This window comes from Henckelia pumila, chromosome 4 (assembly GCF_033568475.1).
Source record: "Henckelia pumila isolate YLH828 chromosome 4, ASM3356847v2, whole genome shotgun sequence".
Classification (NCBI taxonomy): Eukaryota; Viridiplantae; Streptophyta; class Magnoliopsida; order Lamiales; family Gesneriaceae; genus Henckelia; species Henckelia pumila.
This window is the reverse complement of record NC_133123.1, coordinates 199,112,425-199,138,384: the sequence shown is the minus strand read 5'-3', so window position 1 is coordinate 199,138,384 and position 25,960 is coordinate 199,112,425. Positions and strand designations below refer to the sequence as shown.

The 25,960-nt window shown below is 38.8% G+C and overlaps 1 protein-coding gene across 1 annotated transcript; it reads right to left on the bottom strand.

Annotated features, from left to right (window-relative positions):
* Window positions 1-20,839: 20,839 nt before the first annotated feature.
* Window positions 20,840-24,169, bottom strand: LOC140862580 (uncharacterized). Its single transcript, XM_073265605.1, has 6 exons — window positions 23,761-24,169; window positions 22,733-23,697; window positions 22,552-22,645; window positions 21,881-22,470; window positions 21,508-21,691; window positions 20,840-21,153 (listed from the first exon to the last, which is right to left on the bottom strand). Exons 1-6 carry the CDS (start codon window positions 24,167-24,169, stop codon window positions 20,840-20,842), a joined length of 2,556 nt encoding a protein of 851 aa, XP_073121706.1.
* Between the last annotated feature and the right edge of the window lie 1,791 nt (window positions 24,170-25,960).

The window sequence follows — 25,960 nt, the reverse complement described above, 5'->3', positions numbered from 1 at the left end:
AGAGGTTCTCGATGGATGAGTCCAAGAGAGGACATCTACCAATGTGTCATGGCGTGTCTCTATCCAAGTCCATGTCTCCCAAAAATGATGCAGAGATAGAGACGATGACACGCATTCCATATGCATCTGCAATTGGTAGTATCATGTATGCGATGATATCTACACGTCCTGACGTGGCCTTTGCACTTAGTGTTACAAGTAGATATCAATCGAACCCTGGTCTTCCACACTGGAAAGCTGTGAAAGACATTCTCAAGTATTTGAGAAAGACTAAGAATATGTTCTTGGTTTATGGGGGTGGAGAACTAAAATTGGAAGGCTATACCGACTCTAGCTTCCAAAGCGATGTTGATGATTCGAAGTCAACTTCCGGTTTTATATTCATGCTCAATGGTGCTGCTGTTTGTTGGAAGAGTTCCAAGCAAAATAGCACTGCGGATTCAACCACTGAGGCAGAATATATTGCTGCATCCGATGCTGCAAAGGAAGCTGTTTGGATTAGGAATTTCGTCCAAGAGTTGGGTGTTATTCCTAATGGAGTTGATCCAGTCCCGGTGTACTGCGACAACACTGGTGCAGTTGCTCAGGCAAAAGAACCAAGGTCTCATCAGAAATCCAAACATGTACTGAGAAAATATCACATCATCCGGGAAATTGTGGAACGAGGAGATGTCTTGTTAGACAGAGTCGCCTCCGCAGATAATGTTGCTGATCCACTAACTAAGCCTTTACCAGGACCATTGTTCGAAAAGCATCGCGAATCAATGGGTTTGAAGAATATGGGTAGTTGGCTCTAGTGCAAGTGGGAGATTGTTAGAGTAGGTGCCCGTCGAGCCAATGTGTTGGCCGATGGTCCTTGAGATAACTCTTGTATGACAATCTTTATTTTAATAATATTTGACATTATTTACTTTGGCACATCTTTATCTTTATACCCATGCAAGCTGCATAGATAAAGCCCTTGAATATACAAATAGTAGAAAGAATATGAGATGGTCATATGATGACTGTCATGAAACTCATATTTGGAATACTGTATATTCTAAACTGTTCCTAGTCGATTCAGCCGCCATAAAGAAGGATAAAGGCCGCTCGAGCTTGAGACTAGTATTTGCGATGTGAGTACCATGTTTCATTGGTAGGGGACATGGAGATGTCCAAGCATGCAAATAGGTGCTCCTTGTAGAGTGCACTGAACAACCCTCCCTAAAGGATTTTCCAAGTGGTTCTCACTTATCGAGTGGATAAGTCCTAGTTTATGGTTGTACACCATTAGTCCTATAACCCGGGACAACATGGAGACTCTATATGCTAGTGCTTCACTTTGACTTGTTTACCGACTCATCTGGGGTCATCAGGTGGCAATGTTGGGTGTTGTGACGAAACATATAGGAGTCAATGCATTGTAGTCGGGGATTCACCGCTTACCTACGGGTATGGATATCCTATGTTATATCATGCATACGTAGCTTGAAATCTCTGATCAGAGTAAGTGGTAATTAAGAAAGGAGTTTCTTGAATTACACTTTCGATGCAACTACGGCATGACACATAGTTATCGATTCAATGACAACTCTCGATAAACCAATGGTTGTCGAATCGATCGGGATATATGAGTTGAAGGGACCGTACTGTACGCTAACCATAATTGATTGGTTCTTGCAGGCACTATCATTTGATACCTAGGGAGTCATGTAAGCAATGCTGCTAGATGTTTACATGACTGGTTGGGTACTATCAGACTTGATTTTTCTGACGTTCTTATTATCAATGTGTTGATTAATAAGAATGGAGCTATCTAGGGTATGCTCATATAAGGGACTTGTTGATCCTGAATCACATGGAGATGTGAACCCACTGCTAGTTGTATCAGTGAACCATTGAGGGTCACACAAGTACTAGCTTTCTAGATCCCGTTGAGATTAAAATAAGTTCAATGTGTTGAACAACTTATAAAGGAGTTTATAAGTAAAATAAATTGGAAGTTTGACTTCTTAATTGGAGAATGAATGGAATAAGTAACTTTTAATTTGTGAATGTGTTCCAAGATTAAAAGTTGACTTAAAATAATTAGTTTACGAAAATGGTGATTTTCTAAACTATTATTTTGAACTTAGTTAATTAATTCAAGTGTTGAATTAATTTAACACTAGTAGAAATTTTAATGTACAAATAATTATATTAATTCAAGTGTTGAATTAATTAAACACTATTGAGTCTAGTAGAGCTCAAATTAATATAGTGTTGTATAATTATTGATACTAGTGGACTTGAATGGGTTCAAGTTAAATTTAATTAATTGATTAAACTTAAATGAGTTTAGGTTTAATAATTAATTAAAATAAGTTCAAATTACATTTAAATATATATATTTATATATGTATATATATAGGTGTGTATATATATATATATATGATATATATATGTGTGTGTATGGAATTTGAAGGGTTGTAAGATGGTTTGCAATTTTCCATGCATGCCTTGTAATTTTCCATGCATGTTTAATTGTACCCATTAAATCCTTAACCATTAATATATTATTATGAATAATATATACATACAACACACAATATTCCATTCTAATAATCCAAAGTGGCCGAACACACTCTCCAAAAAAAATTCTCTCCAATTTTTCTTTCATTTTGAGGGAGAATTAAAATGATATCTCAATGAAAAATCCTCTAAATATTCTAGTGCATATTTAGAGAGGATTTAGATCGTCTAGTCGTGGACCTAATTCGGAGGCTCGAAGAGTTGAATCCATTTTGAGCAAGGAGTGCTCTTGGAAGCTTGTAGATTGAGTCTACCATTTTTCAAGAGCCTAGTTGTTTATCAACTTGGTTGGAGCCATAAATCAATCTTTGAGATTGATAGGTAAAATTCTAAACACCCTATGGTTGTATGAAATTTTAATACTACACAAGTGCTCGGATTTCTTTTGTTAAAAATTTTTATATTTCCGCTGCGTTTCCGGGCACGAGTTAACCGATCCCCTACACGTACCTCAAAATAGTGCAAGCTCTACCAACTCTAGATCCACGCCTATAGTCTGCTCTACACTGCCAAATGATACTACTATCATTAAAGTGCTCTAAAAGCCTTAACTAAGCTATTGCATACTCCTAAATATTTATAGGAAGCAAAAGCTATACCTTCGTCCGTCGTTAGCCCTTTGATGTCGATGCCTCCAGAACTTGGGCACAACTCTGCTACGACTATCGAACGCCTCGACGACTCCCGGGTCAAGCCTTGGAAGGCTAAAACAACTCGAATACGACTAGAATAGAGAGAAAATCCGGAATTGGCAATTGAAACTGAATTCTCGGCCTTCTATTTATAGACAACGATCGGAGCTTCCGATCCTCGATCGGAATGTCCGAACCTAGATCGGAACGTTCGATCCTGCCATCGGAGCTTCCGAAGATCCTGATCTACCACGTGTCAAAATATCACTTGTTGACTTCGGATAGGGGTGATCGGAGTTTCCGATCCTGATCGGAGCTTCCGATCTTGCCACACGTCATGCCTGACGTAATACCATCGGAGCTTCCGATCCTGCAGTGGAGCTTCCGATCCTGTTCGGAACTTCCGAACTCACCTTCGGAGCTTCCGAACTCTATCCAAGTAATTATGATTAATTTCTTAATTACTGATTGCGGTTACGGGCTACTACATTCTCCCCCACTTAAGATATTTCGTCCTCGAAATCAGATCTTAAGTACTGAATGAAATACAGTAATTAGAAATATTCTTTATTCAATTCAAACGTTTACAGAGTTTGCAACTGAATACAACTTAAGAATGAAATCAAAACAACTCAGGATGGTCTTCACGCATCCTGTCCTCAAGCTCCCAAGTAGCTTCCTCAGTGCCTCGGTGCTGCCACTGAACTAAAACCAAAGGAATGACTTTGTTCCGTAAAACCTTATCCTTATAATCCAGGATACGAATAGGTTTCTCAACATAGGTCAAATACTTGTTCACCTGAACCTCAGACCGCTGCAGAATATGATATTCATCCGCCACATACCGTCGCAACAGAGATATGTGGAACACGTCGTGAATACTGGATAGATGCGGTGGCAAAGCTAGTCGATAAGACAAATCGCCAATGCTCTCCAAGATCTCAAACGGACCGATAAACCTGGGAGACAACTTGCCCTTAAGGCCAAATCTAAGAATCTTGCGGAAAGGTGACACTCTCAGAAACACTTTCTCCCCGACATCGAAATGCAAAGGCCTACGCTTGATATTAGCATAGCTGGCCTGACGATCCTGTGCAGTCTTAATCCGTTTCTTGATCTGATCAACAATGTCTATCGCCTGCTGGATAAACTCCGGTCCCTCAGCCTGTCTCTCCCCCACTTCTTCCAAGAAGAGTGGAGTACGACAACGTCGCCCGTACAACGCCTCAAAAGGTGCCATCCCAATGCTAGTATGATAGCTGTTGTTGTACGCGAACTCGATCAATGGCAAATGATCCTGCCCGGCTGAACCAAAATCCATAACGCACGCTCGAAGCATATCCTCCAAAGTACGGATAGTGCGCTCTGACTGACCATCTGTCTCCAGATGATAGGCAGTACTCAAACTGAGAGTAGTACCCATCGCACGCTGAACACTCCCCCAGAACCTAGAAGTGAACCTGGGGTCCCGATCGCTGACAATGCTCACAGGCACTCCATGAAGTCGAACGATCTCCTGAATGTACAACCGTGCGATACGATCCACATTGTACTCCCGGCTATAGGCAATGAAATGCGCTGACTTGGTGAGTCGATCCACCACAACCCAGATAGCATCACAGTTCCTCGGGGATACCGGCAAATGGGTCACAAAGTCCATTGTGATAAACTCTCATTTCCATTCAGGAATAGGCAGACTGTAAAGCAATCCTCCAGGTCTTCGGTGTTCTGCCTTGACTTGCTGACACACCAAACATCTCGAAACAAACTGATAAACACTGAGTTTCATTCCTTTCCACCAGAAACGAGTACGTAGATCCTTGTACATCTTGTTGCTCCCAAGATGAATACTCAATTTAGTGCGATGCGCCTGAGACAAAATCTCCTCTCGCAACTCTTCATCCTGCGGAATCACAAGCCTACCAGACAAACACAGAAAGCCATCTGACTGATAATGAAATCCAAACGAGCTACCCTCGTTAGCTAGACGAGCTAAATGCTGGGTCTTCGAATCAGACATCTGAGCATCTCGAATCCGCAAATACAAAGCTGGCTCAGATAATATCGCAAACATCTGGATACTCTGCATACCTTTCTTAAGCTTGAAAGTATATCCCGAAGTACAACAGTCACCGATCGCACTTGACATCGAACAAGTCTGAAGTGCGGATAGTCGCACCTTGTGACTCAAAGCATCAGCGGTGAGATTAGCAGCTCCCGGATGGTACTTTATCTCGCAGTCAAAGTCCTTAAGCAAGTCCATCCAACGTCTCTGCCTCATGTTCAACTCCGCCTGAGTGAACAAATATTTGAGACTCTTATGATCGGTGAAGATCTCAAATTTCTCGCCATACAGATAATGACGCCAGATCTTCAAAGCGAACACAATGGCTGCCAATTCCAAATCATGGACTGGATAGTTGTCCTCATGAAGCTTCAGCTGTCTAGAAGCGTATGCGATCACATGCCCATTTTGAGTCAGAACACAACCTAACCCCTGAAGAGAAGCATCAGTGTATACCACATACCCTCCAGATCCTGACGGTAATGCCAACACCGGCGCAGAAGTCAACCTCCGTCGAAGCTCACAGAAGTTCTCCTCACACTCGGAGGACCACTCGAAATCCACACCCTTGCGGGTAAGCTGCGTCAAAGGTCGAGCTAGTTGAGAGAAGTTCAGAATGAAGCGACGATAATACCTTGCTAGACCCAGAAAACTACGGATCTCAGCAACTGTCGTCGAACGCGACCAATTAAGTACCGCTTCAATCTTGCTTGGATCAACAGAAATCCCCTCCCTGGATATGATATGGCCAAGCAAGACCACTCTATCCATCCAGAAAACACACTTGCTCAGCTTGGCGAACAACTGCTCATCTCGAAGAGTCTGCAGTACCAACCGCAAGTGAGAAACATGCTCTTCCGTATTACGTGAATACACCAAGATGTCGTCAATGAAGACCACGACAAACTTGTCCAAATACTCCCTGAAGACACGGTTCATCAAATCCATGAATATAGCCGGCGCATTAGTCAAATCAAATGGCATCACTAAGAACTCGTAATGCCCATAGCGAGTTCGGAATGCAGTCTTGGCTACGTCCTGATCACGGACTCTCAACTGATGATACCTAGATCTCAAGTCAATCTTGGAGTAAACTGACGTGCCCTGCAGCTGATCAAACAAGTAATCAATACGAGGCAATGGATACTTGTTCTTCACAGTGACTCGATTCAGCTGCCGATAGTCAATGCACAACCGCATCGACCCATCCTTCTTCTTTACAAAGAGAACAGGAGCTCCCCAAGGAGATACACTAGGACGAATGTACCCCTTGTCCAAAAGATCCTGTAGCTGATTTTTCAACTCACGCATCTCTGACGGAGCCAGACGATACGGTGCTCGAGAAATAGGCGAAGTACCCGGCATCAACTCTATGCCAAACTCGACTTCCCTAGTAGGAGGAAAACCCGGAATCTCATCAGGAAATACATCTGGAAATTCATCCACAACAGGAATGCTCTCTATCCCAATACTCTCAACGGACAAATCAACTGCATAGATAAGGTAGCCTTCCCCGCCAGACTCTAGTGCTCGACAGGCTCTCAAAGCTGATACCAAAGTCATCGGGGGTCGCGCTCCCTCACCATAGAAAAACCAGCTCTCACTCCCCTCCGGATGAAAGCGTACTAGTCTCTGATAGCAGTCCACTGAAGCTCGATAGGTAGTCAACATATCTATTCCCAGAATGCAATCAAAGTCGTCCATCGCCAGGACCATGAGATTCGCTAACAAAATGTTACCCTCGAACTCTAAAGGGCAACCCATCACTAGACGCTTAGCCAAAGTAGATTGGCCCGTCGGAGTAGAAACAGACATCAATACGTCTAGTGCAATGCATGGTAACTTATGCCTCTTAACAAAACATGCAAAAATGAAGGAATGAGATGCACCAGTGTCAATAAGTACAAGAGCAGGTATATCATAAAGCAGAAATGTACCTGCGATGACTTTCTCATTCTCCTCCACTGCCTGATCATGCCTCAAGGCAAACACTTGGCCAGAAGCTCGTGGCCTCAAATGAGAACTCCCAGCAGGCTTTCCCTGCGACCTCTACTGAACGGTGGCCTGAGAACCAGATCCTGAACCAGAACCAGAACCGCCTCCCCCAGACAGTGGACAATCCCTCCGGATATGACCAGTCTCTGCACAACGAAAACAAGCTCCAGAAGCTCTACGGCACTTGTTGGATGGATGGTTCTTCCCACAGTGATCACACTTGTCCTTCTTATCGAAACGGACAACACCTCCAGAACCAGAGGAAGAAGTAGATCCAGACTTCTTGAAAGATTGGGCACGGGGTCCCAAAGAACTAGCAGGCCTCGACTGAGGGAAAGACCTGTTCCGCCGAATGTTTTCCTCTGCCTGGTGACAACGGCTCACCAAACCCTCGTAGGACATATCGTCGCCAACCGCTACACGGTCATGGATCTCAGGGTTAAGGCCCTGAAGGAAGAGATTATATTTCATCTCTGAGCTATCAGCAATCTCGGGGCAATAGGATAGCAGATCAAAGAACTTCTGCTGTTACTCATCAATAGACATGGCTCCCTGTCGCAGACTCAGTAGCTCGCCTGCCTTCGACTGACGGAGTGCAGGAGGAAAATACCGCTTTTGGAAGCTGTGCGGAACTCGGCCCAGGTGGCCACTCCTCTCGCCGCAATAAAGGGTGCAGAAGTAAACCTCCACCACCTGCGCGCACGTCCATCCAGAAGATAGCCAAGGGTCTACATCTTCTGCTCCTCGGTGCAGTGGAAAGTCTGAAAAGTCGTCTCCATGCGGTCTAACCAATTCTCCGCATCCTCCGGAGACTCACCTCCAACTAAGGGCTTAGGGCCCATAGCTAAGAATCGACGCACCGTGAAACGCTCGTCGTCGTGATGACGATGACGCCGTTCTCGACGATTCTCTCGGTCGGCATCACCCCAACGCCCACCAATACTGCCATGAGAACTCTGGTCATCACGATCTGCCATCTACAAAAATACCTCATGATGAGACTAAATCCCAAGAATACTTTTGCATGCTCTGATACCATAAATGTAGTGACCCTTACCCGGATCACCTACTAACAGAACTTAGGCATGCAATTAACTTAATTAATCAGATATCAGAATAAAACTGCGGAAACCATAAACATTATACAATCCCAAGTAAAGGACTCTGTAATTTATCCAAATAATATACAACCAAATCGAATAGCTGTATCAACCTCAAAACAACAGAAATAAAACCTAGACGAAGCTCCAGCTGGTCAACCACTGACTAGCCCCTCCTGGATCCACCCGCCTCGTCCAATCGCAAACCTGCCCCATGGAATAGGGTGTCCAGAAACACAGAGTACGAAACGTGAGCATAAGATGCTCAGTACGAGAGTATGAGTATACATTCATGCAAAGTGAACTCCCTATAAACTCGAGGTCAAGAATCAGATAACAGAGACAGACCGGGCCCTGGTATGTAGCACGCTGTGCCGTCACTTCAGGAGGTGGCTCCCATACCATAATACCAGTGGATTTACCAGACCCAAAGCCATGGAAGTCCATCCACTAACAGGATAGGGTACAACCCTACTAACAGACATCTTGAAGGAGATAGCTCAGTATGCAAATAAATGCAGCATAAATCAATGACATATAAACCATGCAGTCACATAATACATGCATACTCAGTCAGGATATCTCGAACAGTACTTCCGTACCTCAAAACAATGCAAGCTCTACCAACTCTAGATTTACGCCTATAGTCTGCTCTACACTGCCAAATGATAATACTATCATTAAAGTGCTCTAAAAGCCTTAACTAAGCTATTGCATACTCCTAAATATTTATAGGAAGCAAAAGCTATACCTTCGTCCGTCGTTAGCCCTTTGATGTCGATGCCTCCAGAACTTGGGCACAACTCTGCTACGACTATCGAACGCCTCGATGACTCCCGGGTCAAGCCTAGGAAGGCTAGAACAACTCGAATACTACTAGAATAGAGAGGAAATCCGGAATTGGCAATTGAAACTGAATTCTCGGCCTTCTATTTATAGACAACGATCAGAGCTTCCGATCCTTGATCGGAACGTCCGAACCTAGATCGGAACATCCGATCCTGCCATCGGAGCTTCCGAAGATCCTGATCTACCACGTGTCAAAATATCACTTGTTGACTTCAGATAGGGGTGATCGGAGCTTCCGATCCTGATTGGAGCTTCCGATCTTGCCACACGTCATGCCTGACGTAATACCATCGGAGCTTCCGATCCTGTTCGGAACTTCCGAACTCACCTTCGGAGCTTCCGAACTCTATCCAAGTAATTATGATTAATTCCTTAATTACTGATTGCGGTTACGGGCTACTACAATATATTTAAAAAAATTAATTAAATACCTAATGTTAATAATAAATAAATTCTGGCATTTCATTCCGTTTAAATAAAAATTCTAAGACAGAATCGAACATGAGTTAAGTGCAAAAAATTAAAAAGACTCAACCACCAGCATATTTGTTTTTTGGATGCCAAACATTAATATATATACTAAAAAAATTTAACATGTATACATAATAATAGGGTTTTAAAAATTGGGTTATATATGCTACAAGTATAATAATATTTGTAGAAAAATTAATTATTGCAACACAAAAAATCCAACACAATAGTTCATTTATCAAAATCTCATGATAATTCAATACAAATTTCAAGATATAGTATCAAAAGATGACGATATAATTGATGTAAATATCGATATATGATATTTTTGTTGTACTTCTAGCATTGTTCATAAATATTTTGTAGGGTGTTGCCCTTCTGGTCCTACATTAAATCCATCAAAGACATAAACAAATGTTAGGATCGAGTATGTGTGTAGAGAGTAGGTGAATACACACTTATAATATTTCAAAATATTTTTCAAAAACTTTCGCTAGCAGTCTTAATAATGTTAATTATCAAGACTATTTTCGTTATTCTCAAAAGCAATTTAGACTATTTGAAAAGTGCGGATAAACAGTCCAAGTGTCTTTGTGATATCTATATATATGAAAAAAATGGTGTACGTGGGTTGTTATGTAAAATAGGAAGTGTTGTACTTCGTGTTGTAACACCAAAGAAAACACAGTACAGCGAAAATTTAAAGCGTAAATAAAACACAAGTAAATAATTTTGCACGAGTATAAAAACTCATGCGGGTGCCTTAGGGCTAAATATCACTAGTAAACATAAGATCAGTCTTACAAATAATCCTAGTGATTTTACGAAAAATCATTAAATCCTAAATTTCTCAACAAGTTGAGAAATCAAACTTGCATCCTAAATAAATCAGAGTAAAAACAATAGATGCAACTCCCGTAGCCTAAATTGAAGAAACACAAATATCTTCAACAACATAATTCCCACAGTGTTGTCTCTGATGTCTTCAACACGAACGGCAACACGGGGAAAAGCAACAACTAAGGTTTCAAAACCTTGCTTCAGATTCTTCAAATTCTTCAACAAGAATTCTTCAGAGATTGAGCAGCGGATTGTACGTCTGAAGCCATGTCTTTCTTGTGCGTGAAACATTTCTTTTATAGATTGAAATCCAAGTCTTGAAGGTTTTCTTAGATAGAGTCCCTATCAAGATATAATTGATCATAACAAATATATTTCTTAAGATATTCAAAATATACACAAGATATTTGCCAATGATTTTAATTTGTCTAGAAAGAAAAATCAAATAATTTCAAATAATAAGGGCCGAAATTTCAAGGAATAAAATTTCTTTCAATCTCCTCCTTTTTGCTTTCTGGACAAAACATCACACAAGTAGGAATAAACCTAAACTCCCCCTGAGTTTAAAAATCCTTCTCCCCCTGAATTGTAAGTCTTCCCCTGAAGTGTTGTCCCTCGTGTTGGCAACACCAAGGATAACACGATCCATAACTTAGGGATTCTATAATTCATATAACAGAGCATAAGATGGTTAGAAGGTGTTAGCCTAGTTAGAATATATTAGATCAATAAGCACATAACTAGAGCAAACAAAAATAGTTATATTAACCAAAAGGATTAAGCTAAACAACGAAGCAAAAATTAGGGAAAGAAGCAAAAACTAAAACTGATCGCTATAACTATGTGAGCCCTCTTGATCAGTAGCTTTCTCATCATCATTTTTAGTCCCAGATGGACCAGCTTCATCAGCTTGTGCACTATCTCCCCCTTTTTGGCCAGAAATGTCAATTTGTCGCTGACAATCAGCCAAGACCATACTGTAGAAGACAATATCTTCCTGTGCTTGAGCAATATTCTCCTTAGCACGTGTCATCAGGAGCTGAATAGTGGCAGTGATGAATTCCAAAGGAGTAGATAGAGGCAATGTTTCTTCAGTGTTGTCACCCGTGTGGGCAACACCGGGTGCAACATCAGCAGTATCAGCAGCAACATTGTGACTAACTTCACTCCAAGGAAGGTCAAACTTCCTATTTCTTTTTAGAAGTGCAGCTACGATCTTCAACTCATCAGGGAGTTCAAAGAGTTTTTCAGTGATATTTTGAATGAAACCATGTGATTCCAAAAGACCATAAATCAAGGATGGAAAAGGTAGTTTGGTGGATTTCAAACCTCCATCAGCAAACGACATCACTGTCCGGAATACCATCCTTCCAAAATTAAAAGCACTGCCTGTGCCTATGGCATGTAGAATGAATGCATGTGGTCTTGTGATCACATTGGAGTTGGATGAGGGCATCCAATTACGCACAAAAATCTTGTGCAAAGCAGAGTAAAATGAAGTGAGATTGGCCGCCAAGAAGTGATCGGAGAAACATGTGGCCAATCCACCAGTCAAAACTAATATCACTGTATTGATATCAAGATGAACACCATCTTCAACATCCGGAGTAGAGTATAGGGCATTAATCACTGATGGAGTAAACTCAAACGATCTTCCTCGAAGATAAACAAGTCCATACTTGGCAAATTCTGGATCTCCAATCGGGGCAGTGAGATTTGCATAAAATTCCAGAATTGCCTTCTTGCAATATGGCACAACAGCAATGACAGTAGATGTAGAGCTTGATAAGCTTAAGAAAATCAATGAGATTGTACCTATCATAGGAGCTCACATCAATGTTTCTCTCATCCAGCAGTCCTCTATGAATGAAGAGAGGCCAAACAACAGCAGCTTCTCCAGAATAAAACATGAGGGAATAAGAAGATTTTGTGTCATATTCCTCATCAACAGTGTTGTCGGTGGTGTTGACAACACCAACAAAAACACTGGCATCAGCAGTAGAAACATCCTCTGTCTCGAGAGGCTCTTCATCAGCATCCATGCTGGAAACCTCATCAGAGTCTTCTTCACCTTCTATATCAGCACTTTTATCAGAAGACTCAACATCAGAATAGGCAGACGAGGAAGAGGATGAATTATCAGTATCTCGATGTGCTTTGCCCTCAGCAAATTCCTCCATCATCTCAGTATCAGGCTCATCATCGGAGAGATGAGCAGAGGGAGGAACACGCGAAGTAGCCTTACCTTGCTTAAGGCTTTCCAAAATTTTTGCCAATATGGCATCTTCATTAGAAAAATGAGTCTCTGTAGGAGTGGATGATTCACTATCTGCTTTCTTGGTTTGAGTGGGAGGAGTAACCTCATCAGAAGAACTCGAATCATTTCTCTCAAAAATAGTTTCAGCAGTTGGAGCGGAGGCAGAGGCATAGGTGGATGAGGGTTTTTTTTTAGCAGCAAACTCGTAATTAGCATCCTCTGAGTCATCACCCGAGCTACGATCCTCTTCGGCCATGGAGATACGAGGACCCTTATAAAATCTCTTGGAATGGGTAAAATCAGGGTTATACCCAGCTTGCCTCTTCGATCAACGAGTCATCGGTGGAGTGTGATGAACTCGGTTCAGGACAGAAAAATCCGACGGATTTTTTAGATCAATGGCGTTCCCAAGTTCGCCGAGCATGATAACAGCAAGAGGTTCTGGTTCCATGGGAACTGGAACAATCGGCAGAGAAGGAGCGGATGATGGATTCTCCGGTGTTGCAACACTGGTGGCAACATCGGGATTCACATGACTCATCTCGCTTCTGATATCTTGAGGATCAAAGTCTGCCATTGAAAAAACAATTTGGGAGTGAGATAGAGGTAGGGTTTACAGAAAAAACAATCGGGATTAGAGAATTTTGAGAAGATGATAATGCACGATAACGAAGGAAACAAATATATAAAGGAATCCTATTACAAACGGTAATATTTTCCTAACAACCTCATAATTACCCTGATCTCCTTATCTCAACAGGTTACCAACGGTAACTTTTTCAAAACCGCCAAAAATCCAAAATTAAGAGATAACATCCCATAAATAAGGCAATAATCCAAGATACATATTTCAGCCCAATGTTTCCATGATTAACTCCACATCAGCTTAACTCCACTGAAACAAAAAATCATTCACAAAAATTCAATTTTCAGTAAATAGGGGAATTCAACGAAATTTGTCTATTTAGAACATTTCCAAAAAACAGAACCCTACTAGCAAAAAATGCATATGCATGACCTATTTTATTCTTAAACATAGTTTAACAAAAATTAAAAATGCAATTACAAGCATATGATATGTTTACAAGTGTAGTGTTGTTTCTCGTGTTGACAACATCATCAACAACATCAAAGTTTTTCAAAAGTATTTGAAACTTGCACACTTGGTAACCCTTGATTTTCAGAAAAATTTCAGAAGTGGTAGCCTGCATGCTAAAAGAACAGTCTTCATTGGACACAATTAGGTAGCTTTTTCCATTTTCTTTCGATCTTTGACAAAGTTTGTATTTATGACATTGGTCAATAAACTTTATAAAAAAATTGAACACTGAATTTGCGAAACCACATTTCACATGGAACAAGGACATGGAATACACGTACATCCCTCAACTACTTAGTGGTTTAGTCAGAGTTAAAAAGCAAAAGGGTCAGTGTGCTTTAAAAATTTTGCGGAAAAACTTGGCATCAATTGAATCAATGTAACAGAGATTTAAACACTACACATAACAGAGTGAGTGCAGAATGTCTAAAATCCTAAAAATGCATGACAAGAAAAAAGAAAAAAAAACAATAGAGTTGTAGGTGGTGTTGTAACATTGAAGACAACACATGCAAAGGATTATAATGCACACATGCTGAGAGACCTCCGAAGGGTTGAGAACCTCTCAAAATCTAATGCTTTAGTAAAAATGTCTGCCAATTGGTTATTGGTTCCAACAAACTCCATTCGAAGCATACTTTTCTCTACCAAATCTCGAATAAAGTGATGACGAATGTCAATGTATTTTGTGCGTGAGTGTTGAACTGGATTATTTGATATATCAATAGCACTCGAATTATCACAGTACACAATGGGGGTTCACTCTTAAAACCATAATCTTCAATAATTTGGTTCATCCAAAGAAGTTGTGAACAACAACTTCCGGCTGCCACATATTCAGATTCAGTAGTCGAAAGTGACACATAATTTTGCTTACGACTATACCATGAAACCAAATTATTGCCAAGATAAAAACACTCACCTGTAGTTCTCTTTCTATCATTAACATCACCAGCCCAATCAGCATCACTAAAACCTACAAGGTTAGTGTTGGTTTCCCTCGTATACCACAATCTAAAATCCAATATACCCGAAACATATTTCAAAATTCTCATAACAGATTTTAAATGGGTTACTTTTGGATCAGATTGATATCTAGCACATAAACACACACTGAACATGATATCAGGACGACTAGAAGTCAAATACAAAAGACTCCATATTATGCTGCGATACATGGTGTTGTCAATACCAGCCGCAACACTGTCTTTTCCCAATTTTTCACTCGATCCCATTGGAGTTTTCATGTTCTTAACATTCTCTTTGCAAAACTTTTTCACCAAATTCTTTGCATACTTACTTTGACACAGAAATATACCATCACTTGATTGCTTAACTTGCAATCCAAGAAAGTAAGTTAACTCTCCTACCATACTCATTTCAAAAGTAGAAGACATGCATTCAACAAAACTATCAACATGCTTTTGAGAAGAAGCACCAAAGATAATGTCATCCACATAAACTTGACAAATAAGAATATCACCTTTCGTCTTTTGAATAAAAAGAGTTTTATCAACCTCACCTCGTTTGAAGCCAATTTCGAGCAAATACTCGGTCAACCTACCATACCAAGCCCATGGAGCTTTCTTCAAGCCATAAAGTTATTTCTTCAACTTGTAAACATGATCCAAGTGGTGTGGATCTTCAAAGCCTTTGGGTTGCTTAACATACACTTTCTCAGAAAAAAACTGAGCAAAAGAAAGCTGAAAGTAGTTCCGAAAAAAGCAAAGCTTCATGGTTTCGAAATTAGTCATTTCGATATAAAAATGCTTGATGTTATAAACTAATTGATAATATGTATAATTATTTTTGAACTGCTTTTATAAGTTTTTATCAAAACTGTTTTATCTCTTAATTACTTAGAAGGAGTTCACATTTGTCATCACCAAAAAGTGAGAAATTGTTGGACCTTAGTTTTTGTGATCACAAATTGAACTGCCAAATCTTGTAAAACAGGTAAAAGTGCGTGACTGCTCAAAAGGATCTTCGAACTGCCTGAACTGATCAAAGTTTGAACTGCTCAAATCCTTAAACTGTCTGAACTACTCATCTTATTATTTGAAATGCTCAAAGCATTAAAGGTTTCTCGTCAGCTCAAGAAGACTCTGTTATATTTGAATATTTTCAAGAGAGAATTTATCATCCACATTAATAAGGCGCAAGGATTACTTCTCATATATCTTGGATATCGTTTCGCATTTATGAAGACATTTATAAAGGTTCTCGAAGAAGAACGTTGCAAAATATGAGTTAGTAAAGAAACAAAAGAACACAAGAAAGCTATCTCTCCGAGCACTTTGAATTCACATATATCATTTGCTCACCAAGCCCACACATACAAGCTACTTATGAGATCATCTCAAAGGATCATCAAGGGAATCAAGACAACTCTCAACTGCTCATTCACGAAGTGTTGAAGAAGAGTTGCTAAATAGATTGAATCTACGGATTCATTCAAATCTTATATTTTTTTTCACTTGTTGCTGTTAAGACTTCATGTCTTATTTTGTGGTGTACTAGGAGTTTCGACCTAGGCAAAAGATAAGTCATACGATTGAAGCGGGTTGAATAAAAATGAGTGTATAAAAAACCAAAGTCTTTTAGTGAATTCCTTCCTAAGTGGAAGAAGGGGAGACGTAAAAGCAGTTTTCTTTGAACTTCCATAATATCTTATCTCATATATCTTATCTGCACAAGTTATTTTCACTATTATATATTGAAAGAAATTTTATTCCTTGAAATTTCGGCCCTTATATTATTTGAAATTATTTGATTTTGCTTTCTAGACAAGTTAAAATCATTGTCAAATATATTGTGTATATTTCGAATATCTTAAGAAATATATTTGACATGATCAATTATATCTTGATAAGGACTCTATCTAAGGAAACCTTCAAAACTTGGATTCCAATCTATAAAAGAAGTGTTTCACGCACAAGAAAGGCACGACTTCAGACGTACAATCCGCTGCTCAATCTCTGAAGAATTCTATTGAAGAATTTGAAGAATCTGAAGCAAGGTTTTGCAACCTTAGTTGTTGCTTGTCCCCGTGTTGCCGTTCGTGTTGAAGACATCAGAGACAACACGGTGGGAACTGTGTTGTTGAAGATATTTTGTGTTTCTTCTATTTAGGCTACGAGAGTTGCATCTATTGTTTTTACTCTGATTTATTTAGGATGCAAGTTTGATTTCTCAACTTGTTGAGAAATTTAGGATTTAATGATTTTTCGTAAAATCACTAGGATTACTTTGTAAGACTGATCTTACGTTTACTAGTGATATTTAGCCCTAAGGTACCCTCACGAGTTTTTATACTCGTGCAAAATTATTTACTTCTGTTTTATTTACGCTTTAAATTTTCGCTGCACTGTGTTGTCTTTGCTGTTACAACACGAAGTACAACACAACCAATTTTACATAAAAACCACCTACACCGTTTTTTTCACGTGGCATCAGAGCCACCACTTGAATTTACTAAGTGAGTTCCTAGTTTGTGTTACAGGTTAGTTATGAATACAACAGCAATGACAGTAGATGTAGAGCTTGCGAAGCTTAAGAAAATCAATGAGATTGTACCTATCATAGGAGCTCACATAAATGTTTCTCTCATCCAGCAGTCCTCTATGAATGAAGAGAGGCCAAACAGCAGCAGCTTCTCCAGAATAAAACATGAGGGAATAAGAAGATTTTGTGTCATATTCCTCATCAACAGTGTTGTTGGTGGTGTTGACAACACCAACAGCAACACTGGCATCAGCAGTAGAAACATCCTCTAACTCGAGAGGCTCTTCATCAGCATCCATGCTGGAAACCTCATCAGAGTCTTCTTCACCTTCTATATCAACACTTTCATCAGAAGACTCAACATCAGAATAGGCAGACGAGGAAGAGGATGAATTATCAGTATCTCGATGTGCTTTGCCCTCAGCAAATTCCTTCATCATCTCAGTATCAGGCTCATCATCGGAGAGATGAGCAGAGGGAGGAACAGGCGAAGTAGCCTTACCTTGCTTAAGGCTTTCCAAAATTTTTGCCAATATGGCATCTTCATCAGAAAAATGAGTCTCTGTAGGAGTGGATGATTCACTATCTGCTTTCTTGGTTTGAGTGGGAGGAGGAACCTCATCAGAAGAACTCGAATCATTGCTCTCAAAAACAGTTTCAGCAGTTGGAGCGGAGGCAGAGGCATAGGCGGATGAGGGTTTTTTTTAGCAGCAAACTCGTAATTAGCATCCTCTGAGTCATCACCCGAGCTGCGATCCTCTTCGGCCATGGAGATACGAGGACCCTTGTAAAATCTCTTGGAATGGGTAAAATCAGGGTTATACCCAGCTTGCCTCTTCGATCGACGAGTCATCGGTGGAGTGCGATGAACTCGGTTCAGGACAGAAAAATCCGGCGGATTTTTTAGATCAATGGTGTTCCCAGGTTCGCCGGGAATGATAACAACAAGAGGTTCGGGTTCCATGGGAACTGGAACAATCGGCAGAGAAGGAGCGGGTGATGGATTCTCCGGTGTTGCAATAGTGGTGGCAAGATCGGGATTCACATGACTCATCTCGCTTCTGATATCTTGAGGATCAAAGCCTGCCATTGAAAAAACAATTTGGGAGTGAGATAGAGGTAGGGTTTACAGAAAAAACAATCGGGATTAGAGAATTTTGAGAAGATGATAATGCCCGATAACGAAGGAAACAAATATATAAAGGAATCCTATCACAAACGGTAATATTTTCCTAACAACTTACCCTGATCTCCTTATCTCAACAGGTTACCAACGGTAACTTTTTCAAAACGGCCAAAAATCAAAAATTAAGAGATAACATCCCATAAATAAGGCAATAATCCAAGATACATATTTCAGCCCAATGTTTCCATGATTAACTCCACATCAGCTTAACTCCACTGAAACAAAAAATCATTCACAAAAATTCAATTTTCAGTAAATAGGGGAATTCAACGAAATTTGTCTATTTTGAACATTTCCAAAAAACAGAACCCTACTAGCAAAATATGCATATGCATGACCTATTTTATTCTTAAACATAGTTTAACAAAAATTAAAAATGCAATTACAAGCATATGATATGTTTACAAGTGTAGTGTTATTTCTCATGTTGACAACATCATCAACAACACCAAAGTTTTTCAAAAGTATTTGAAACTTGCACACTTGGTAACCCTTGATTTTCAGAAAAATTTCAGAAGTGGTAGCCTGCATGCTAAAAGAACAGTCTTCATTGGACACAATTAGGTAGCTTTTTCCATTTTCTTTCGATCTTTGACAAAGTTTGTATTTATGACATTGGTCAATAAACTTTATAAAAAAATTGAACACTGAATTTGCGAAACCACATTTCACATGGAACAAGGACATGGAATACACGTACATCCCTCAACTACTTAGTGGTTTAGTCAGAGTTAAAAAGCAAAAGGGTCAGTGTGCTTTAAAAATTTTGCGGAAAAACTTGGCATCAATTGAATCAATGTAATAGAGATTTAAACACTACACATAACAGAGTGAGTGCAGAATGTCTAAAATCCTAAAAATGCATGACAAGAAAAAAGAAAAAAAACAACAGTGTTGTAGGTGGTGTTGTAACATTGAAGACAACACATGCAAAGGATTATAATGCACACATGCTGAGAGACCTCCGAAGGGTTGAGAACCTCTCAAAATCTAATGCTTTAGTAAAAATTTCTGCCAATTGGTTATTGGTTCCAACAAACTCCATTCGAAGCATACTTTTCTCTACCAAATCTCGAATAAAGTGATGACGAATGTCAATGTATTTTGTGCGTGAGTGTTGAACTGGATTATTTGATATATCAATAGCACTCGAATTATCACAGTACACAATGGGGGGTTCACTCTTAAAACCATAATCTTCAATAATTTGGTTCATCCAAAGAAGTTGTGAACAACAACTTCCGGCTGCCACATATTCAGATTCAGTAGTCGAAAGTGACATACAATTTTGCTTACGACTATACCATGAAACCAAATTATTTCCAAGATAAAAACACTCACCTGTAGTTCTCTTTCTATCATTAACATCACCAGCCCAATCATCATCACTAAAACCTACAAGGTTAGTGTTGGTTTCCCTCGTATACCACAATCTCAAATCCAATGTACCCGAAACATATTTCAAAATTCTCATAACAGATTTTAAATGGGTTACTTTTGGATCAGATTGATATCTAGCACATAAACACACACTGAACATGATATCAGGATGACTAGCAGTCAAATACAAAAGACTCCATATCATGCTGCGATACATGGTGTTGTCAATACCAGCCGCAACACTGTCTTTTCCCAATTTTTCACTCGAGCCCATTGGAGTTTTCATGTTCTTAACATTCTCTTTGCAAAACTTTTTCACCAAATTCTTTGCATACTTACTTTGACACAGAAATATACCATCACTTGATTGCTTAACTTGCAATCCAAGAAAGTAAGTTAACTCTCCTACCATACTCATTTCAAAAGTAGAAGACATGCATTCAACAAAACTATCAACATGCTTTTGAGAAGAAGCACCAAAGATAATGTCATCCACATAAACTTGACAAATAAGAATATCACCTTTGGTCTTTTGAATAAAAAAATTTTTATCAACCTCACCTCGTTTGAAGCCAATTTCGAGCAAATACTCGGTCAACCTACCATACCAAGCTCATGGATCTTTCTTCAAGCCATATGACTCAAAGCCTTTGGGTTGCTTAACATACACTTTCTCATTTAAAAATACCATTAAAAAACGCACTCTTCACATCCATTTGGTAAAGTTTTATATCCATATGACATGCAATAGCTAGCAATAGTCGGACTGACTCAATATACCCTTGAGCAACCAATATTGCTTTCTTCCTAATGATGTTTTCTAATTCATCGGTTTTATTTTTGAAAATCAATTTTGTACCAATGACATTACCATGATCAGGAGGTGGAACTAAAAACCATACAACATTTCAGACAAATTGCTCAAGTTCCTCATGCATGGCATTTACCCAAAATTCATCATTCAAAGCATCATTGACATTCTTAGGTTCAATATTGGAGACAAAACAAGAACGCATTACCTGTGAGTACACGGAACTCATGCATACTAACCCAACCATCTTGCGGTAGTCAACTTTTTCCGTAGCTCGGGTTTGTCTTGTTCCATGAACATCTCCAATAATTTGTGATGATGGATGATTCTTGTGTATCTTGCTTGGAATGTCTTTTTCAGTAATGACCTCAGTTTCCTCATTATTTTGGGAATTTTCTTCATGAACAGTTTCTGGAGGAACCAGTGTTGTGTTTGGTGTTGTAACATCTGGGACAACACTGTGTTCTTCGAGAGAAATTTCCAGCAAGCCTTCAATATCATCTTCAGCAGTTTTTCCTTTGAGATCTGCACCATCATCAAACACAGCATTAATAGATTCCATAATTGTTCTGATCCTAAGGTTATACATCCTATATGCACGACTATTAGTAGAATAACCAAAGAACAAACACTTATCACTCATGGAATCAAATTTTTCTAGGTGATTTCTATCATTTAAAACATAGAATACACAGCCAAAAATATGAAAATAATTGAGATTTGACATCTTTCCTATGAGGATTTCATAGGAAGTCATTGAAGAACCACTTCTCAAATAAACACGATTGGAAATATGGCAAGCTGTGTTCAATGCTTCTGCCCGAAATCTCTTGGAGATATTGTTTGAGCTCATCATCACCCTAGCCATTTCCTGCAACCTCCTATTCTTCCTTTCGGCAATTCCGTTCTGTTGAGGAGTTTTTGGAGCGGAAAACTCTTGTGAAATGCCCTTCTTATCACACAAAGAAGAAAAAGATGAGTTCTCAAATTCCTTTCCATGATCAGTTCTGATCCTTGCTACTGTCAAAGTATGTAGGTTAGTAATCTTGGTAAACAACTTCTTAAAAACATCAAAAGTGTCTGATTTTTCTCTAAGAAATCTCACCCATGTAAAACGAGAAAAATCATCAACACATACCAAAGAGTACTTTTTACCTCCATAACTTTCGACTTCCATAGGACCCATCAAATCCATATGCAAAAGTTCAAGACACCGTGTTGTCCCACAATGTTGTAACATGGGGTGTGAAACACGGGTTTGTTTACCTTCTTGGCATGTACCGCAAACATATGGAACACCAGACTTTAGATTTGGAAGACCTCTGACAGCTTCAAACTTACTCAAATTCTTTAAAGTCTTTAAATTCACATGTCCAAGCTTTTGGTGCCATAGACTAAACTCATCAACCTTTGATTTTCTACATGCCAATTCCTCACCCAGTTGGTAGCAGTTGTCAACTGATCTTGTACCTGTCACAACACAATGATTAGCATTATAAAAAACTTCACAAGTATTCTTATCAAACTTCACATGTAAGCCATCATCACACAGTTGACTAATTGAAATTAAATTTGCATTAAGTCCTTCAACATGCAACACATTATGAAGTTTTGGAAACCCTTTCACATTGAGTGTTCCTTTGCCAACAATTCTTCCTTTTGCAACACCTCCATAGGTCACTCTACCACCATTTTGTTCAATGTAGTCCGTGAGGTGATCTTTTAATCCTGTCATATGCCGAGATCTTCCACTATCAAAGTACCAATTACCTGCAGTGTTAGCTTTAAAGGAAGTATAAATAACAAAACTTTTAACATCAGACTTTTGTTCCCAAACTTTATTCACAGTGTGTCCTTTTCTGCCTGTGTTGCTCTTGGTGTTGTGCAACATGAGAGGCAACACCTGCTTAGATTCCCACAAAATATAGTCATTCTTAAGCTTACGACAGAAAAGCCTGATATGACCAGGTTTGAGACAATAATGACATACAAAAGGACGCTTCCATTGTTTTGGCTTTGGGACAGAAACATTCTTCTCAACAATAAGCTTCTTACCTTTAGAAGCAGTTGAAGGATGGTTCAAGGAATCACTACCTTCTTTCACAAACACTGGTGTTTTGGAAGATTCACCAGTTTCAAAAACTCTTTCTTTAAAACCAAGTCCAAACTTGTCATCCTTACCCATAGTCAAAATATTATCAAGTTTGTTCGAACTCGAATTAAATCTGGCAAAAGTTGCATTTGCTTTTTCAAGTTCTAAATTCAGCAACCCTAATTTCAGATCTTTCATGCTCATGAGAACCTCCAGTCTAGCCATAACAGCTTTAAATTCAGTATTCTCTTTAGAGAAAGTTGTGTTCAACTGATTCCTCTTGATCCAATCACAGTACAACTCCTCATATAGTTTCTGTATACCTTCCAGAGTGTAAGCGTCATCTACATGTTCTTCATGATCACTGGAATTATCAAGGTTAGAAGCAACAAAACAAACAGATTTTTGAACTGTGTTGCATCCAGGTGTTGCAACACCGGAGCCAACACCGAGTGGATTAATCTGAAATTTTTTCTTACTTTCCAGAAAGGCAGTAAAAGATATAAGATCTGCATGTTCAGCCTTTTCCTGTTCTCCTTCAGAATCATCATCACTCAGAGAAACATTCATACCTTTTCGAAGGCGATTGGCACACTCATATGCATAGTGTCCATATCCCTTACATTCTCTGCATTGAACATTATCAAAACTTTTAATTGAGGACTGAATCTTACCTTCATAACTTTGACGATGTCCTCGAGTAGTAGCAGGTTTTTCAAGCTTCTCTAAAGTAGGCAGTCTAGGAAATTTCGAATGTTGTGCACCTTTCATATCCTTCTTTTCTTTCATTACCTTGAGATAATCAGTGAATTTCTTCGAAATCAAGGAAATAGAATTTTCTTCAAGATCAGATTCCTTTACTTCTTGTTGAAATTCAGAAAAATCATTGTAAACATCATTAGATACTTGAAAGGCAATAGACTTACCTTTAGTATCATCTTCGGCTTCCATCTCCATCTCATATGTGCAAAGATAACTTATCAACTCATCCAAACCCATTATAGATGTATCTTTGGATTCATCTATAGCACAAACTTTGGTGTGAAATGTTTTGGGGACTGAACGAAGCACTTTGGACACAAGTCTCTTGTTCGAAATAGGATCACCAAGAACTGATGCTTCATTTTTAAGGCTCTTCAATCTTCCATTATATTCCATGATGGTCTCTGATTCCTCCATTCTCAATTTCTCAAATTTTGAAGTTAGGAGACGCATCCTTGTCTTCTTGAAACTTGCCGAGCCTTCACAATGGGTTTGAAGTTTCTCCCAAGCTTCCCTTGCACAAGTACAAATACCAATTAGATTAAACATATTCATATCAACAGAATTGAACATAGCATTAGAGCTTTTGCATTATAAATAGACGCAGTATTTTCATCGGCTGTCCATTGTGCTCTTGGATTTGGTCCGAGTACATCATCATCTCTCATAGGTGGTGTCCAACCATCAAGAACACGTTTCCAGGCCCTGGACTCAATGAATTGAATGTATATGCTCATCTTCAATTTCCAAGGGTCGTAATTTGTTCCAACCAAAATAAGTGGACGAATTGCACTTGTGTACGGATGTCATATACTTCGGTAGTATCATTTCAACACAAAGAAATCGGATTTCTTTTCATCATATCATCATAAAATTATCTCAAAATCGACTCAATAGCTGTTACAGGAATTATAATCATCAAGTGGCAACACATCAAGTCAAGTAATACCGAATCAGGTATTAAAGGTCTGAGAATATTCCCAACGTCTGGAAAATCAACTCAGATAATCCATCAATCGAAGAATGGTATAATGCAATCACATATAACCAACTCTCAGAACATCAGTCAATCAATCGATGCCACATTATGTCGAATAAATCTAAAGTCTTAATCCTGATAATAGATGTTAATCATTCCTGTAATTTCATCATATCTATAACTTCTTCATATATCTATATCACATCTTATGCAGGGTATTCTAAAATTTTGATTAGTCTATTCGGACTATCTATTAATCAGAATATAATATGCCGTATTCACAAATTTCAAAGTATTCAGAGCGGTTGATAATCGGTATCATGTCAGATAAAGTTCATTCTCGAAATTCGATTCATCTGCTCTAACTATTCTTCAATTCACGAATCATATGTTGTACCTTTATCTCAAAAAGTACTCAAAGTCTTCTGATCATCTATATTACAATGTAATAGTAAACCCAATGTTTCAATCTGAAACATTATTTCTTGGCTTACTGTGACATCTCACAAAATTCTGATCACGGATCGGTGATTCATTCGTACAGACAGATCATCTTACCCAGTAATTTCAGTCAATCTGATCATAACTACCACCTGTTTACCTCATCTATACTGCTTTATCATGGTAGTTTCGCAACATATTATTTCAAATCATAATCTCATTTCAATTTCTGGAGCTTCTAAACTATCACTGAATTCATCTGATCAATGATTTTCAACTTCATCAGAAACTCTCTGTATGTTTAACTTCGAAAACATACTAATTCTGTTACATCTATTTGCTTTATCTTCTGATAAAACAATTATTGGATGAATTTTAAATTCATTGTTGTGCCCTTTCTTCAAAATCTGATATTTCTTTTCGGAAATATCAAGTACAATCAGATAATCAATAATAATAGAATTTATTCATTCTGATCTGAGGCTTCAATTCATATCTCAATCTGGCATTCTTTACTGAATTCTCATCGCTTCAGTTTACTTTTTGTGTTTCTTTCATCTTCTGAACAGTTCTGGCTTACTTTCAATCGAAAATCCTTCTGATTGGTGATATATTCGTCTGAATATTCAAACCAGAATACACAGATTCCTATCTCCAAATACCGACAATTCATATCATGTAACCCAAAAATCATGGATCATTTCAAATTCTTCTATCAGTTATGAGCCAACAATCTTAAAAAAAAACACTGAAATATCATCAAAGTATCAATAATTCTCAAAATCAAAAGAAATAAATCAAGATTGAAAAAATCCCTCAATCAAGGTTATCCAAAATCAAATCTTCTGGATAACAAACTCTGCAAAGTGAAAACAACTCACTTGCATCACATAACTCAGAATGAGTGAATCACTCAGGCTCTACGAACAAAACAAGGAGAGCCA

Bases quoted from the DNA above. Each gene is read 5' to 3' on its own strand.
- LOC140862580 (XM_073265605.1), bottom strand. From the start codon at position 24,169: ATGTTCAATTCTGTTGATATGAATATGTTTAATCTAATTGGTATTTGT. The intron at 22,471-22,551 runs GTTTTGTTATTT...GGCATATGACAG, and splicing joins ACAAAAGTCTGATGTTAAAA to GATTAAAAGATCACCTCACG. The intron at 21,154-21,507 runs GTTCTTCAATGA...TGGTTCCTCCAG, and splicing joins TCGTGTTTATTTGAGAAGTG to AAACTGTTCATGAAGAAAAT.